This window comes from Pagrus pagrus (genome assembly GCF_965226575.1).
Source record: "Pagrus pagrus genome assembly, chromosome: 12".
Taxonomy (NCBI): Eukaryota; Metazoa; Chordata; class Actinopteri; order Spariformes; family Sparidae; genus Pagrus; species Pagrus pagrus.
Window position 1 is genome coordinate 17,101,398 of NC_140196.1, and position 17,479 is coordinate 17,118,876.

The following is a 17,479-nucleotide window of genomic DNA, read 5'->3' on the forward strand; positions in this document are numbered from 1 at the left end:
AGAAATTTTAATCAGAAGAGAAAGATCTTCATTGACTGACCTTTGGTTGCCTAAACAAACTAAATAAACAAACTCTCATGACTGAATACACAAACGGACCTTAAAGGACAACACAGCTTCATACTGTTTTACTTTGTTTGTATGTGGCGGACCCTGCCACCTTTCTAGCTTCAGTGTTCTGGTGACCTTATTTTCCTCTGAGAACAGCTTGTTTATTTAGTTATGGAAAAAATAAATATTTCTGAGTTCGTATAGTTACCTCATTTATATTGTAAATATAAAAATTCTGAGTTTATATTTCTTCTCCAAATCAACACAGTGCCCCTTTATGACTTTGAGTTTTGAACAAATCATCTTATTATTATTCAGGCATTGCAGGTAAGTTATGTAAGGTAGGTACAGTGTGTACTATGTGGTCCTGTGCAGTGGCTGGTTTAATGTAGTAATATAGTTATTAGAGTGAGTTAGGTTTAAGTGCAAGTATAAAGTAAAAAGACATTATTGGTTCAGTGGAAGGTTTAAATCAGAAATGTGGACTCAAAGAAAGTAAAGGATGGAATAATTAAATAAGATAAAACATTTGTGGCCATTTATACCTCACAAATTTAAATGTAAGACTTGTCGTTACTTTTAAGGCCAAAAACATATAAAATTGAATTTAAGACATTTTATGATTTTTAAAGACAAGCCGACAACCTGAATAGGGCTGCAAATGTTATTTCATTCTGGATTAATCTACCTTGTTTTCACAATTTGTTTCTATAAAATGATTCAAAAGATTGTGAAAAATGTTAATCACACTTTCATAAAGCCCAATGTGAAGTCTTCAAATTGCTTCTTTTGTGAAACCAGAACCCATAAACTCTTGAGTCAGTTTCATAAATGACAAAGGAGCTAATCCTTACATTAAGAAGCTGGAATAGCAAATGTTTGACATTTTTGCTTGAGAAAATGACTGAAACGATTAATCGGTTACCAAAATAGCAGGCAATAAATTGCATCCGGCAATTATTTTCATTGTAGACTGATCTGTAGATCATTGTCTAGATTAATCGATTAGTTGTCTGGTCCACAAAAAGTCAGAATATCATGAAAAATGATCAGTGTTTCCAAAAGCCTAAGATGACGTCCACGAATGTCTTTTTTTCCCACAACGCAAAAATATTCAGTGAAATGTCACAGAGGAGTAAAGAAACCAGAAAATAATCACATTCAAGAAGCTGCAATCAGATAATTTTTACCTGTTTTTTTTTTTTTTCTTTTAAAAAATTACCCAAACCAGTGACTCAATTATCAAAATAGTTGACGATTCATTTAATAGTTGACAACTAATCGATTAATCGTTGCAGCTCTGAAAAGAAAGAAAAAACCCTTCAGTGGTAACAAATCTGGACACAACTGGACACCAAGATGGAAATAAAGCAAAGTCCTCTAATGTGCCTCTTTATTTAAAGAAAATAAAAATGTCATTTAATCATCCTCCCAGGCCAAACAAGGTTTTTGCACCTCCAGTCAGTTCACTCTCTTTCGGGGATAGACGTGTACTGTAGCAGAAGAAAAGGCTGATGCTGTTTGTACAAGGAGAAGAGCTCGTCTTGTTGGGTGCTGCTCACACATTCATAGTGCCTGTGCCATCGGGTATGGCTCCAAAGGACCAAAGAATCACTAATATTGCACGCTCTCATTTATTCATCTCCATTCTAAACATGCTTTCCTATGTGTGTATGTATACATATTTACCGTATACATACATAGGTATGTACACCTAGGCACACACATAATTAAACATGTATAATTGTACATATATATTTATATAGACCTATAAATTTACATGTACATACATTTATAAAATTTTACACACAACGCTCACTCGCCCTCACACACGCACGCACACACACACAATGCGTCTGTGAGTCTATGTTTGTTTTATGTACACATGCGCACAGGCACGCACATCAGTACAGATCTCAGACACACTTCATATCGAAAAAACGTTGGTTCCTATTAAAACAACACCAGGTTGCAATTTGGACACTTTCAATGGATTTCCAATGTTTGTTTAAAGCTGTGAAATTCAAAAAAAACAAACAAACAGAAAAATAAAAGGAGGAAAAATAAAACCAACAAAAGAAAAAAAAAGGCATGGCGCTGCAACATCTGGTCTTCACTGCAGGTAAGTGGTTAATTTGCATAATGTATACAGGTTTTTAGGATTTTTTCCCTATTTTTTATTTTTTACTAAACAGCATTTCCTCTTTTTTTATAAACCAGAAAAAACTAAACTCTACAGAGAAAGTCCCCTACCCGCAGTCTTCCGCTGCTGATAGAGATTGACATCAAGCTGTACAGCGCAGTCGAAAACATACTTACATCTGAGCTCATTTACAGGTACAGCCATAATCAAGGCACAAAGATCTACAAGTAGATTTGTTTTTCTTTCAATTAAGTTGTACAAAATAATATTACATTTTACAGTCTGTACAGGATAATTCAACCTTGCACAGTGTACAAGTTAACAAAAAAAAAAAAAAAAAAAGAGAACAATACATTTTTCTCTCCCGTCCCCCCACCCTCCCCTCCCATCAGTATCTCTAAGCTAAAAGGATGGTTTGTGTGGAAAAAGGAGGCAGGTCCGAGTCCGTGGAGGCAGCAGGGCTAAGGTGCAGAGAGCTCAGTCCCTTTTCCTTCATTTTTAAATCCTTCGTCTTCGTGTCATCGTGTTTCCTGCCCCCTCACACTTTTAATCTTTCACTCCACATGTCTCTCGGCTGCTCGGTGCACCCTGCAGCTCGGCAAGCTAACATCGTGACAGGGTAATAAATATTGTGATGCTACATTGTGTGTATGCTTCCTCTGGAGAAAAAAAAAACAACAACAACAAAAAAAAAAAAGTTATTAAGGAACCTGATGCAAAGTGCATTTATCTCTTCATCCACTCGGTTCCCCCTCCTGTTCCTCTCTGTCGAGAGAGGAGAAGCATCAGAGGGGGCAAAAAAAGGGGGGCAAAGGTCATGGTGGTGGTGCCGGCATTAACCGGCAGGTGACACACAAACATAAACACACACACATGCGCTCGCTCACATGGCATTCCTCCTTCTCTTCGTTGCACACACGCTCACACGCTGCCTCTACACTGAGGTCCTGTAGGTGTGTTTCACGTCCACACCCACCAGTCCAGGTCCAACGACAAAGCCAAAAAACAGAAGGACACAAAGGGGCAAAAAAAAAAGGAGGTAGCCCAAGGCTTAGTGGAATGACAAAAATCAAGGCATTCAAAAAGGAAGGATTAAAAGAAGAAAAAATAATAAGCGGCACGCAACAACTTTGTTCCCCAACCTTCCTTTCACGTCGGTGAAATGGGGATGAATCGGTCTCAAAAAGAAGAAGTACAAAAAGCTAAGAAGTTAAGAAGAGGAAGAGGATTTGACACACTTCAGTAGTACTTCATAGTCCTCGACAGGAGGGGTGGTCAGGGGTTGTTGAGGGTTTCTTTGGGGGGGAGGAGGGGTAAGAGAGGAGGAGGAGTAAGAGGAGGAGGAGGAAGGGTTCGTCAAGGATGCAGAATGGTGGAGAAAAAACACAGAAGGCTGACGGAGGCGGTCTCCCATCACAAGAGTTCGTACTGCCGCAGGTGCATTCTCTGGATGATGTCCCGGCAGTCGTTGAACACCCGCCGGATGTTCTCTGTGTCCACGGCGCAGGTGAAGTGGGGGTAGCAGTAGTGTCTGCCATCGCCACTCGCAGTGCTGATCCGCTGAGAGGGAGAGACGGGACAGACGTCAGGGTGTGGAATATAATCTGATAATCTGGAATACATATTTTTCCTCCTACCTGTAGTGCTATTTATACGTCTAGATTGGTTTGATGTTGGACTGATTTTCTTTCTGTATCAGCACGCAGTAGTGCAACCTCTCATGGGCGAGAGGCTACCTGACAAAGCTAACTGAGCTAGCTAACATTACAGAATGAGGACATCCCCCTTTGTCACGAGCACGAGCCTCATGTCCAGGAGCAGTTGCAAGCTTCCTTCTGCGCAGTGATACAGTGGGTGTACCTGTAATCGCTGTAGTTCAGTAGAAAGACAATAGTTCCTATAGAAACTTAATCTTAGGATGGTCGTCTGAGGATCCCAGTATTTTGTATTTTTTATCTATGTCATGTATTTTAATTTTTAATTGCCCTTCAAGGACAAAGTTGAAAGTTGAAGTTGAATTGCTCCCAACGAGGTCTGTGGATTATCTTGAGTAACTGGGTCATGACTTCTGGAAAGGTACACTGCTGTTGAGTTTTTCAAATGTATTTTTGGTGCCATCTTAATTAGTTACATTTTATTCGAGAGAAGGCAGACATCTTTCCGGCCGATATAAAAAAAATTAGCAAAGTTCACTAAAACAATCTAGATGGCTGAATAGCACTACAGGTAAGAGAAGAAATGTATTTTTGAATTTGGGGTTAACTGTCCCTTTATGCTCCTTTTTTTACCTTTAGCGCCTTTAGCTCAGTTGTTACCCATGACCTTCGACCTTACTTTAAAGTATCATATTATCTTACATAATAAGTTCCTTCAGCTGACTGACTTCAGCTTTGAGCCATCTGAGCAACTGACTGAGTGTCGAGTATATCCTTGAGAACAGTATCAACGTATTATTGAGAACCAAGTCAAACAACTACTAGATGACTCGACCATAAAACATTTGATTTGGAGCAAAAAGGTGGACATAATAATTTAAATAGTGAAGACTACTCATCCCATAAACTACTGTGAATGATTCCTTTCTCACAAAAGGCCTGACTAGTAGTGATTTTCACCACTGTGGACAATTCCTCGTCTCCCCAAAAACTGCAGAAAGGGAAATCACGGTCGCTCTGTGGTAAACGTAACAAACGTTCTGACTGTAGAAGCAGTAACTTTTGATGGCAAACATTTCCATGGTAGCTCCACTGATCAGACACGTCACTGTTATACTTTAGGATTGTGGGTCATTTTGTGAGAGGATGCTGCATTGGAGCCAAAGTAGAACTTTTTTAAATTAGTTTATTTTATTGGCAGCTAAATATCGGCCTGATTATCGGCCAGGGCAAATAATCAGTCTACCCCTACTTATGATATCATGGCTAATGATCGGCATCCAGCAGCACATCCTCAGACAACAAGGAGGTCTGACAGTCCTCTTTAGAAAGTAGTAATTTGCAGACTCAATATGAAATAGGCAGCTTGTGTTTCTATTTGGCATGAATATACTCAGTTAGTTATTAATTAAAAGGACAAGACGGTGACAAACTTACAAGAAACTCGTCTCGGATGAAGAACTTAGCTCTCGTCACTCTTGGGTCTTCACCAGGTTCAGGAGTTGCTAAAAGAACAACAGGCCCACAGTCAACACCAGCTCTCACAATGAAGAACTCTATTAGTACTTTGGGTGCTTTAGCAGGGCACAAACCTTCATTTGGTATGGTGTAGCGAGCATATTCAGGGAAGTAGTCTTCAATTTTGGATTTTCCAGCTAATACTTTCTCAGCCAGCATGTCCTGCTTGTTCAGGAATAATATGACCGATATAGTGCGTAACCATCTGAAAAACAAACAACAGATAGCATTAAGATGAGGTTTTAAATACAGCAGAAAGGAAACTCAGCGGTTAGCATTTCGTCTTTTTGGACTTACTTAAATTAACAGCTCTTTGGTTTATGAGAAGACTTTTATTTAGCATATCTGACGGGCATTTTTGGGCCTTTTTGGAAGTTAAACAATAAGACCCCCTAAATCTGCTCAAAGAAAGTCAAGAGCTGGAACTAACAATCACTGGCAAATCAGTTTATTTTCTATGACATGGAGGTGTGATGATGCAATTCTCTGTGTTTTAAGGACGTGATCTATAGACAAGAGGCTGCCAGTTTGAGACTGCGCGTAAACATTTGTAAGTTGTTAAGGACACCTCGGGACAATTTCCAGCTGTGGCTGTGGTGACAAAGAAGTGGATATTTTTGACCAGAACTTCTCCAGCCACTTAAGAAGCTGGAACCAGCATATGTTTCACATTTTTGCTAAAACAATGACTGCAGTGATTGATCGATTATCAAAATAGCTATTAAACTAATTGCTGCAACAAAAAATGGTTGCAACTAACAATTATTTTCAATGAAGAGTAATTGAATTTAAAAGAATTTTTAAAAAATAATTAAAGGTCCAAATCCCAAGATGATGTCCTCAGATGTCTTATATTCAGTTCACTATCATAGAAGATTAAAGAACCTAAAAAATATTCACATTTAAAAAGCTGGAATCAGAGATTTTTAGACTTTTTTTTTCTTAGAAAATTCCTGAAAGTTTAGATTAATTAATTAAGATTAATTGTTGATCAAAATAGTTGGCAATTTAGTTTACAACTTATTGTTGCAGCTCTGGTAGTAAGAAAGATGAGAAAGGAGTAGAAAACTTGTGGCTCCAGGAGAAACGTCACTCCTGTTTCAGACTCACCTGTTGTTCCAAATACTGCGGAAGAGGTCCAGGGCTTCCCGTAGCCTGTTGGTGTTATTATCTTCCCTTATTACCATATTGTAGCTGCTGCTGGCCACCACGAAGATGATAGCAGTGACGTCTAGAAGGAGAGGAGAGGAAGTACATCAGGGCAGCTCTCTGACATCACACAGGTGTGAGTAGCAACCCAAAAATAAGGAGGTGATGTGACACTGAAGCTGGCAGAAAATACTTTAAGACAGGCAAGATGTGAAGGGAGGAGAATGTGTCGTTGGTCGAGGACGTATAGCCCGGCTGTTTGAAGGAGAACAAGAACAAAAAGGCTGAAAGTCTTACCGTTAAAGCACTGGATCCATTTTCTCCTTTCATCTCTCTGGCCTCCAACATCAAACATGCTATGGAGGAGACAAAATACTGGGTCAGACACAACAACACACTCGCTGCTGCCCTCTTTAATCAAAGAGTTCATGTCTCTAGGTACATACTATATCAGATCATTTACGCTCTTTTTTTATCTTAATGATTATTCACACAGAGATACATTTTTTAAAGACTATCACAAAAGATTTTCTGTCTCGAGCTAAATCTGCCCCGATCTCAGATCTTAAAGGGACAAGACGCATAAAAAAAATCAATTCATGAATAAATGATATGAAGAACAGCTTTATTTGCACACACTCGGTACCCTGTGTGACCCTGACTGGGTGTTTGCAAGGCATCAAAGCTGAATAATGAAAAATGCACACCCAAAGGGAAGTCATATCCCGAGCATTTATATCAATCATTCAGGGTGATATAATTTGATACAAAGGCCCGTTTCAGATGGCAGAATAAGTCTGTTGTGTCTGCGACTGCGTAACTGGGTCATCTCATCTGACATCATCAAAGCAGTTACGAAACATTTACTCTAACTTTTATTGGCTGTAACCGATGGTCAGTAACTTCTCAGCTGGCTCAGAAATCATACCGGTCGACCGCAGACGATTAAATTTACATTTTAGGCACCTAATGACGTTTCTATCCTGCCGCCAACACAAGAGCTCAGTTTTTTGTTAAAGGACACATGCTGTTACAAGTACAAACATATGACATTTCAGGCTGTTAACACGAGGACACAATAAATATAGCAGTGATACCCGTGAGGGCTAATGTTTTTTAAAAAAGCATGTTGCCTCAATAATGTTTTGTGGGAACTTATTCGCAGAAAAATGGAAAAACGCCCGGGGAGCCTCCTTTTCAGGAAAACATGTGTGGACCTCACTTTCGGAGAATTATCAGCACGGATGAAGCTGGTCTTTGACTCAGCTTAATGTTGATAAAAGATGTTAATACAAAAAGAATGAACTACTGTAGTGAGAGGTCATGATCATGTGTGTTTCATGTCTGAGTCAAAGACTTACTGAAAGTTCACTTTGTCTACTTGGAACCTCGTCTCGAAAATCCCTGAAGTTAACACTCGGCAGCGTAGCAGGTCCTGTAAAACATGGAAATGAAGACATATTTGATTCAATAAAGCAGCCTTTGGTGGTGATTTACAAACTATAACGTATGCACATTAAGGTGAGGACTGACCTGGTCCGTTGGTGTGTAGTCGTTCTGTCTTACGGAGTCAATTCTGTCCAGGAAACTGCAAAGAGAGAAACACAACAGACTTAGATTTTGTACTAAGAGCTTTTCATTTTTGGGAACATAAAAGCTGAGAACAATTTAATGTCACTACATATGAAAAGTAAAATATGAGATTGGTCTCCATAAATACTGATTTCTAAAACTTATTTTACATGCCTAAAAAAAACTAATAAACAGGGAACCAGAGCTCCTCTCACAGAGAAAACCAAGGCCACTTTCATGCTACACCAATGCAAACACCATTTTATCTCTTTATTTGAACCGATCTATTAATCAAAATCTTCGAATCTGATCACGTCACAGTTGCTGCATCATCATTTAACCTCTCTTTTCTGCTGCCTCAGTTCAACAGTTATTTAGACGTTCATAGAAGCTACACAGGATGCTGCAAAAGGCGGCCGCCATGTCTGACTCCCTGTAAAGGCTCGGCAGGCCGGTGTTAAGGCAGCTAGTTGCCACAAGAGGGCAGGGCTGCTCAGTCTGGGCTATTTTGGTCTGTCTCTAGCCAGAGTGATTACATAAGGCGGTTATTGTGGAGGTTAGACAGCTTGCTGTTGCCATCTCTTCACTACAGAGAGAGCATGTGCAGCAGCAGCAGCAGCAGCAGCAGCAGCAGCAGCAGCAGCAGCTGGGCCTCTCTGCAGCACAGCAGGCCCAGGACACTGGGGCTGGGGACACACGGTCACACAGACCCCTGGATGGTCCCAACCACACAATTAAAAGACTCCAACAATGCTGCTGCTAGGGCCAACATGTGTGTAGACTTAAACAAAAGAGAGGTCCTGCTTTGGAGAAGGTACTTACAGACACAAGTTACATGTTGACACACAATATGAAGCTTAATATATCAAGACAAGTAAGAATAGAGATGTATATTTTCCAAAACAGCCATTTAACATTCAATAGGTCCCCCCAGACAATTTAGACACTTAGCTTTCTGCTTGCTGAACTGACTTACTCCAGGAGCAAACAGGCTCAGAGCCAAATGGCTAGTGAATGTTTTTTTAGTTTTACCAGACTGGCTTTTACGTAAAGCAATTCTACCAGCCACTCGCATATTTAAGCAAAACTTGGCTAGCGACTACTGCTAATTATGAGCAATGGCTCAAAGCAAAATGCTCCTAAGAATAAGAGAGATACAAAGATGCTTGCTAGCATGAAATGTTATTTGTTTACTCTGAAAAAAATGCCAATACCTTTAAAATAGGGCTGCACAAGATGGTTAAAAAAAAAAGAAAGAAAATCATATCATGAATATTTTGACAGAAATATCTGCAATATGATTCACAGTTAGTGGGAATCACCATTTTCACTGGAAAACAAGTCATTATGATGGTGTCTGTGCCAAACTAACATGTTTTCTCACATCTGGAGAACAAGATTTGGAGCAAAACAGTACATCATTATAATGCTGTTTTTTCAAACTCAAAATCAATCAGAAAGAGTATAACAAATAAATGGAAAATATTTTGACAATTTTTCAAATAATTTCAGCACAAAAGAGGCAAATTTGATGGTTCGAACAACTTAAATGTGAGAACTCACCGCTTCCCTCTTTCTTAAATTACATGAAATTATCTTTAGTTTGAGAGTACTATTGGTTGATGAATCAAGCTATTCAAATGTGTGGCCCTTGTGGCCCTTTTGGCCCTTTAACAACCTCAGTCTGGCCTTTGATTGGGCTAATTAGCCTGTTCATTAGTTATGTCTGCTGCTAGTCACAAAAAAACAATTATTCCATTAAAAGGTTTTAACCCAGGCTGTTTAAGCAGAGGGAATTTACAAGAATCAAATTGACAATCTACTTCTAAGATTAAAAACATGCATCATTTCTTCCTGTACTTTATTTTCCAACTGTGAAAACTAGTAAACAAAGCACAATGCATTGTTTTAACACATTTAACTTCTAAGCTCGACAGGTCAGACAAAGGGAATGTGAAAGTCTGGAGCATTGCTACTTTATTTTTTTCAAATTTGGCACAAACAAGTAGTTTAATGGATTTTTGTTTTGTTTTCACCCGTGTCAGATTGATGGTTAGTTGGTTTGTCAGCAGGATGACGCAAAAACTACTTATTGGATTTACACAAAACTTGGATGGAGGATTGGTCTTGGCCCAAAATAGATCCCATTAACCTCTGTCAACTTTTGATGTGGATCCGGATAAAGGAACAGATCCAGGAAATTTTTCTCACTTTCTTTAACATTGCGAGATTGCTTTTTTCAAGATTTTGGTTAATTTCTCAAGCACTAATGTGTGAATCTTAAATTAAAAATCAGGCATATTAAGGTGGCTGGTATCTATGAGTGAGTACAATTTGATTTGTATTTAAACTAAAAATCCAAGCTAGCTATCTAGCTTTTTTGGTGACATTGGATTAGATTTGATAGAATTAAAATGTACTGTTGGGCCATGGCAGAGGTATGCGCTCTACAGAGAGTCATTTTAGTTCCTAAATTAGATTAGAATCACTTATCAGTACTACAAAGTAGTCACTAATACTATCAAAGAATAATAAATAAAAAGACAAATGATACAAGGTATGTTTTCTGATGAGAGTAAATTCAGTAAAGATACAGCAGAGGAAATAAAGGGGTGTCAGGTATCTCTGGAGGAGAAGAGTCGCCTGTCTACACCTGAAGATGGTGAGTGGATCCTGTATGTAGGACACAGATGTGGACCATCTAACCATCCTTCATGTTTCACCCACACTGTCTGTGGCTTCCGGATGTCACAAGACAGTCAACGCGGCTTCAGCATATAAGAACGCTGATGCAAAGAAGATTAGTTTCTGTATGGTTTCAGCCAGGAAAGCTTTATCAGTTCATTTCCATCTCAACCCTAAAAGTAGCACACCTAACATACCCATGTAGACCTAAATAACTGAGAATGAATGCTCTATTATGAAGCATTAGATAACACAGACACTGCTCATGTGCTCTGACAACACCGTTTTCATCACACTGACTTTATTTCTGTCCACACAAAAGGAGAAGTGATGCTGTTTCTGAGAGAGCACTAGACTTTCTCACATAGAGTTTATGTACAGTGGATGCATCGACTGTTTCACCAGACACAACATGGAGGAAAGGGTAGGGGATTCATTTTCATGTGGATATACAGAATGAGGTCTACATTCAGTCTGACATGAAAAAACAAACAACACAATATCTGTTTGTATGTGATTAGGCCAGCAACTGAATACCATCTATTAATATTTTATTGACTTGCTTTATATTACTTCAGTGTCACAAAAATGACACATGCATGCCACATGTTACCACAGCTTAAAGTAGCATCCAAATATAGCTCTTTTATTATTTTAGTGTACATTACACTTTGTACTTATTAACCAAACGAGGTGTGTGCCAAGTCGTCTCCTCAGTCTGATCCAGCATGAAAAACACCCACAATTCCTTTCTAGCTCAGTCCACACCTTGTCTTTAACTTTACCTTGACCTTTGGACAGTTGTTACTTTTACAAAACTGAACTGTTGAACCTTTTTGACCATAAACTTCTCCTTAACGTTATCCACTCTGAAGACCTTTAACACCATAACCCGAAACTTGAAGACTTCCTGAGAACTTTATAACCACTGATAACTTATTTTCATACTTTTAATTCACTTGTAGTTAAAACAAATTTACATCGCCTCATGACCCCTCGTCACAACACAAACACACAAGTTTTTATGTAAGAACCAAGTTTTTTTCTTATTTCTCTCCGGTTCAATCTCATTACCCACCAGATTGAATTAGCAACTCCTTGTGTGCTTTCATGATTGAGAGTGACATGATAGCCATTTCTACTGACTACAGAGGGCAGTATTAGAGACAGTCGAAAGTGGCCAAAAAAGTAGCAAAGGTTTCCCCCTTCAAACTAGAGAAACATGGGAGCAGAATTTAGGGCTCAGCGTTGATGATGAACAACGGGACACATCTTCTGTTTGTGGTACAGAATACACAGAATTAATGACGAATAGTAACGGATCCAAATCCCATTTCTGACATTTTTGGCATCCCACCTAACAAGGAGCTCTAACTTGTGTCTCACCACACCATGGTCTTGGCCAGCACCTGCTAACCAGGCATTTAATTCCCTTAAATTGAAATGAAACACACTTTGCCTCCATCTTATTCTTGTTCTGTACAATGTAAAGCTGGAAAAACTGAGGTTCTCTCTTAGCAGTTCTAGTGCCATATTTAAGAATTGGCCACCTGTTGAATTCATACTCCAAGCAAATAGGGCAGAGTTATATCACCAGTAAATGCCATCTGCTACCAAGTGTACTAGCTAGCTGCTGTTAGCTAGTTAGCTCAGTTAGCCTTACAGCAAGCATTGGAACGATATGGGCTGTGGCTAGCTGGTTAGCATTCTAAGTTTGGTGGATATCTCCTCAACACAATTCATAAATATTAAAAAGTTACAATTATAATTCGTTCACATTCTGTTGACAACTTTAGGCAATTTTTTAATGTTATGAACAAAAATTCTGGCATATTGCACCTTTAAATACCTGATAAAATATGGAGACCGTTTCTAACTATATTTATGTTCGTATTTCTCTTTTTCTATTTTTGGTGAAAGTACAGTTTACACTGTTGATTCTCAATAAAAAATAAAAAAGTGATGTAAACAATGAAGGCTCTAAAAAAGGATTGACAAATATTATATCATAAGTGTCACAAATGCATTCAAAATATATCTTCAGCCTTACTGGATTAGAGCTGCAATGACCCTTTATTTCATTTTTATCATTGATTATTTTCTCGATCGATCATTTAATGACAAATGTCCTCCATGTTTCCTAAAACCCAGGGTGATGTCTTTGAATTGCTTGTTATGTCTTGTTATGAGTTTCACTTAATAAATTAACTGAATATCTATTGTTCGAATGAATCTTCATCTGTTCCAGCTCTTTAAAGACAAAGAGGGCAACGTAAACAAAACAGTGTTTGCTAAAGCAGGGACGAAAACACAGACGTGGTCAACTCAGCAACATGCAGACATGTAGTGGCTTGAACGAGAGCTCGGAAGTCAAACAAGATGTTGGTTCAAGAACAACATTTAGCAAATCACACAATTAATTGTATCTAATTGTTAATTAGTGCTTCCCTGGAACCACGATGAGCACAACCAGCAAACCCACTGAACTGTATCTGAAGTTAAGTGTCTCATGCACTCATCCCCCCTGAGCAGACACAGACACAGAAAAACAGGCAAAACCTCCAAAAAACCTCCAGTCTTTGCCCCATCACTGCAACAATGTGGGAGTATTTTTAGTCAGCCTTGCTTGCAAAAACCCAGCTAGGTTATAATTACTGAGCGCTTTCTGACTGCCATGTGACAGAAGTACTATTGGTAGAGCACTGGAGAGCCAAATATAGTCCTTGTACCCTGCGAGAAAAAAGAACAAGGGTCCTAGATCCAGGAAAAACGGCAAAAAAGATAACATTGATTACTGAGGGGCCGTACAGATAAATCCTTATCAAAAGGTTTGGGTGCATTTTTCAGTGACTACGGCTGTTCTGTTCTGCTCCAGCGCTACAAATAGACAAGCTCAGGTCCGGGTAAATCTGTGGTTTGTGTTGGTTTCTTCAATTTCCTCCCAAAAAAACTGTTCTCTACTGGCATCAGAGTGTGTGATCACAGTCACATGTGATGTGGTCATTTTGTCAGATTTGTGGATTTGATGGATAACAGGCCTGCAGTTTTCTACTTTTTTTCTTGGTATGTGTGCAATAGATGATGGGAAATTCTAATTTATTATTTGTTATGATGCTTTCACAAGGTTTAAGCTTTGATATGTCCTTTTTGTACTTTAAAACCATCAAACCACATTAAAACAGCTGTGGATTTGTGTTTTATCTTTTTATTCTTACACACTGACCTCCCTATGAAAAGGCCTTGTACTGTTCCATGACAGTTTGTTCTTAATTGGCAGGTTAAATATAAAAAACCTCCACTACTATCTTGTCTATTCCAGTCCCTCTCTTTCTGTCTGCAGGGCTGGGTCGTCTCTGTATTTAGCCAAAACAAGTTGTACTCGTCCTGCGGGCCGGTCTGTGTTGCTATGTATAGGCTTTGTTGTGGACAGTATCACTTGACTTGGCCTGGTCTTTCTGTGTTGTTGGCCTCATCTTTCCATAAAACACAGACACAAGCATGAATCCTCTCTCTCTCTCTCTCTCTCTCTCTCTCTCACTCTCTCTCACACACACACACACACACACACACACACACACACAGACACAGACACACCAATATGTTGAGGGACAGTAGATGCAGCGGGGGCCCTCAGGCCTCAGCACCCACGTGGTCCAGGTCACATGTTGCAGCCCATTGAGCAGAAAAGGGAGTAGATGGTGGTGGTAGTTTAGGGGGCCTGGGGACATAGGTCACCAAGCTGTATGGGGGGGCTTCTCCCTGAACCAGCGCATTGATACAAGCTTTCAGTGAGCCACAACAAACAAATTAACAATCAGGCCTAAATATAAACAAAGCCCACAAACAGAATAAAAGTAGCCAGCTCCCAAAGACGGGAAACAAATGACAACAATTTCATTTTAACATTCAAATTAAAGCCAAAACAAACCGCATGTAACAAGAAAACAAAGAGCCAGTTGTGATTCCGTTCAAAGACAGTGAGAAGTTTCAACAGCGCTGGAAAAAAGTCCCCTCCCTCCAACAGACAGGCAACCTTCACACCAACCAACAGCGCCCAGCCTCATGTGCTCATTTGATAATTGGGTTGACTTTTTACAAATAGTGGACCATCTTTAATTAGCAGTGTAGAGGAGCCGATCAATAGTTTCCATATTTTGAGCTGCCCGGGCCAGCATAATGGACTTTCACTTTAGTCTCCAGCTGACTGGTGACAGTGCTATAAAACTCACTGCTGGACATAGCAGCAGCAGCAACACACTGTCTGCAGCTGGTGATGCTTTATTTGCATGTTTTTGTTGCTTCTGTGCCATGTTTTATTTTATTCCATGACCAAAGTAACAACCCATGACATTAATTTCAAATAAAATGGGAGAAGTTTGTTGAGGGGAAACTGACTCCAAATGACAGAATCAAACTGATCACTGCAGAAACAGAAAGATGACAGTTACAGCAATGACTGCTTGTTACTAAACAGGACACTAAAAAGGGAATTTTACCAAATAAATTTACTCAAGTATTGGACTTAAGTTCAATTTTGAGGTACTTGTACTTTGTTTGATTATTTCCATTTACTGCTACTTTAAACTTGCACTCCACTACATTTTGGAGGCATATATTGTACTTTTTACTGCACTTCATTTATTTAATAACTTAAGTTACTGGTTAAGTAAAAGAAAGTTAACTTATTTTGAAAATTACATGCTGCATCAAAGCAGCACATTTTTAAATTAATTTATTTTATCTGTACAGTTGACTCCATTTATCAGACAAATGCATATAGTATAGTATATAATGTGTCATATTAGATTGGTCAACCCATAGTAAACAGTTTATACCTATGTGTAAATATAAGTATAAATCTATGTATTATTTAGCTTCACTTGTACTTTTAAGTACATTTATTGCCAGAAAATGTATTTACTACAAGTACATTTAATACGGGATAAATTAAGACTCAACTACGATTTGTATGGGTGACTTTCACTTTTACCAAAATAATATTTCAACAGAATATCTATATTTTAACCTAAATATGACTTTTGGGTACTAAAGGGGCTACACCTCACAATTTTCAATATCAATTTGTTCTTTCTCTACAAATTATTTCTCCTCAACATTTTATCACCAAAAGCACAATATAATTGCACAGAAACCCCAGAGACATGTTTATATATTTTGTTTTTGGAGACAGATACAGTATATCTGCATTGGCATATATGTTGCTCGAAATGCACTAATTTGAAAACTCTTTTCGGAGATTATAAAGCAGAAAAGATACGTGCAGTAATGTCATGTTAGAAAATAAAGTTTATTCCCGCTGCCATCATATATCTTTGTTACACGTGTTTGATAACCACATCTAAAGAGTCAATGTATAAGATTTGTGTGTATCGGCTGATATATCACTTCTGTATCGGCATAGGTCCCAAAAATCAAGTATCGGTCAGTCTCTACTTTTTTTCCAACTGAATATCAGTGATATTCACAAGTATGGTAATATTCAGTACACCATATAATATATATTATAAATATAACTTAGATAAGTTATTATTTTATGGGTCGTACTCACACTGTACAAGCTAGAAACAGAAAACATTTGGTGTTCTTACTTGAAATATCAATGACATTATCAAATTAGTTGTCATTTATTCTATGAATCTATTAAATGACCAATCATTTTAGCAGTACTTCCTGTCAAACTGTGATCTGATATTTCAAGCTGAAAACTTTTCCTTTATGCTTCATCGTCCTTCTCAACACACAAAACACACCCAGTATCACAACAAAACCAGCTGCACTACACAGCTCGTCACAGAACACAGACTGAGCGGGTAGAGCACACAGAGAGCCATTTGCAGCGAGACAGAGTGGAGGTGGAGCTGTGCAGGATCCTGGTCACCTGGTGGAAAGATCTGAGCCCGGGGTTCAACTCATCCATCCAAACAGGAACACTGTGCAGTTTGGGAGATGGATCTGAAACTAGACAAATCCATCAACGGCTCAGTGGGTACTTCCTAAATATAGGAGCAAGAACGGAGACACTCGTGAAAGTCAAACCAAATCTTGTGTAAACAAAAGTGCCTGCTTTATCTCAAGGCCGCCAATTCGCCTTCCAGGGCCGCATCAAGTCATGGTTTTGAAAGGTGTTGTATAAAAATGTAAAATACATTGTAATGCCCTTTTGTCTCTGCTCAATGTCTACCTGGACCATTACATTACCTCTGCTTAAAATAGACTCAGCCCCCAAATTCAAGCTACAGTGGGAATACAGGGACTCTGTCTGGCCTGAACCATGTCCCGTGTGGAGCTCCAAACTACAGTCCTCACAGTGAAATTGACTTATGGGTTTCTCTAAATAATATTGAGGCACAGCATCGATACACTATCTGTCAGCTACTGAATTAGTCTGTGCCAAAAATAGAAAACCAAATATAAATAGTCTAATCAACAATATCGAGCAGGTTTCAGTTCTCTCGCCCATAAACAACCGCAGCCTCCATGTCAAATTAGTTGTTCCGCTTGGAAGTCAACCGGTGACCCAGTGAAAATGAGCTTTTCCTCTTTTCCCCTAATCAAAAGTCAATAACCAATGACTAATATCAGACAGGGGAGTCCACAGTATCACTGCGGATTGCATAAGCATGAACCGAGTGCTGAATCTCCATTAAACAAAGGAAGTAAAAATCCTTTTTTAATTCTCATTTTC

The 17,479-nt window shown here is 38.9% G+C and overlaps 1 protein-coding gene across 4 annotated transcripts in view; it reads right to left on the bottom strand.

Moving 5' to 3' along the window:
* Positions 1-1,411: 1,411 nt before the first annotated feature.
* The window catches only part of LOC311266117 (guanine nucleotide-binding protein G(olf) subunit alpha), a 55,538-nt gene continuing 39,470 nt past the window's right edge, over positions 1,412-17,479 (bottom strand). For 2 of the 4 annotated variants that reach the window (XM_084368309.1, XM_084368311.1), the window contains exons 6-12: positions 8,050-8,104; positions 7,878-7,951; positions 6,814-6,872; positions 6,478-6,598; positions 5,442-5,572; positions 5,287-5,354; positions 1,412-3,754 (exon numbers count right to left, since the gene is read on the bottom strand). In XM_084368309.1, coding sequence (XP_084224435.1) covers positions 3,608-3,754; positions 5,287-5,354; positions 5,442-5,572; positions 6,478-6,598; positions 6,814-6,872; positions 7,878-7,951; positions 8,050-8,104 — 655 coding nt within the window. In that variant the 3' untranslated portion in view covers positions 1,412-3,607. Of the gene's footprint in view, positions 3,755-5,286; positions 5,573-6,477; positions 6,599-6,813; positions 6,873-7,877; positions 7,952-8,049; positions 8,105-17,479 lie in introns of all 4 variants that reach the window. The other 2 variants (XM_084368308.1, XM_084368310.1) reach the window with 1 other exon arrangement.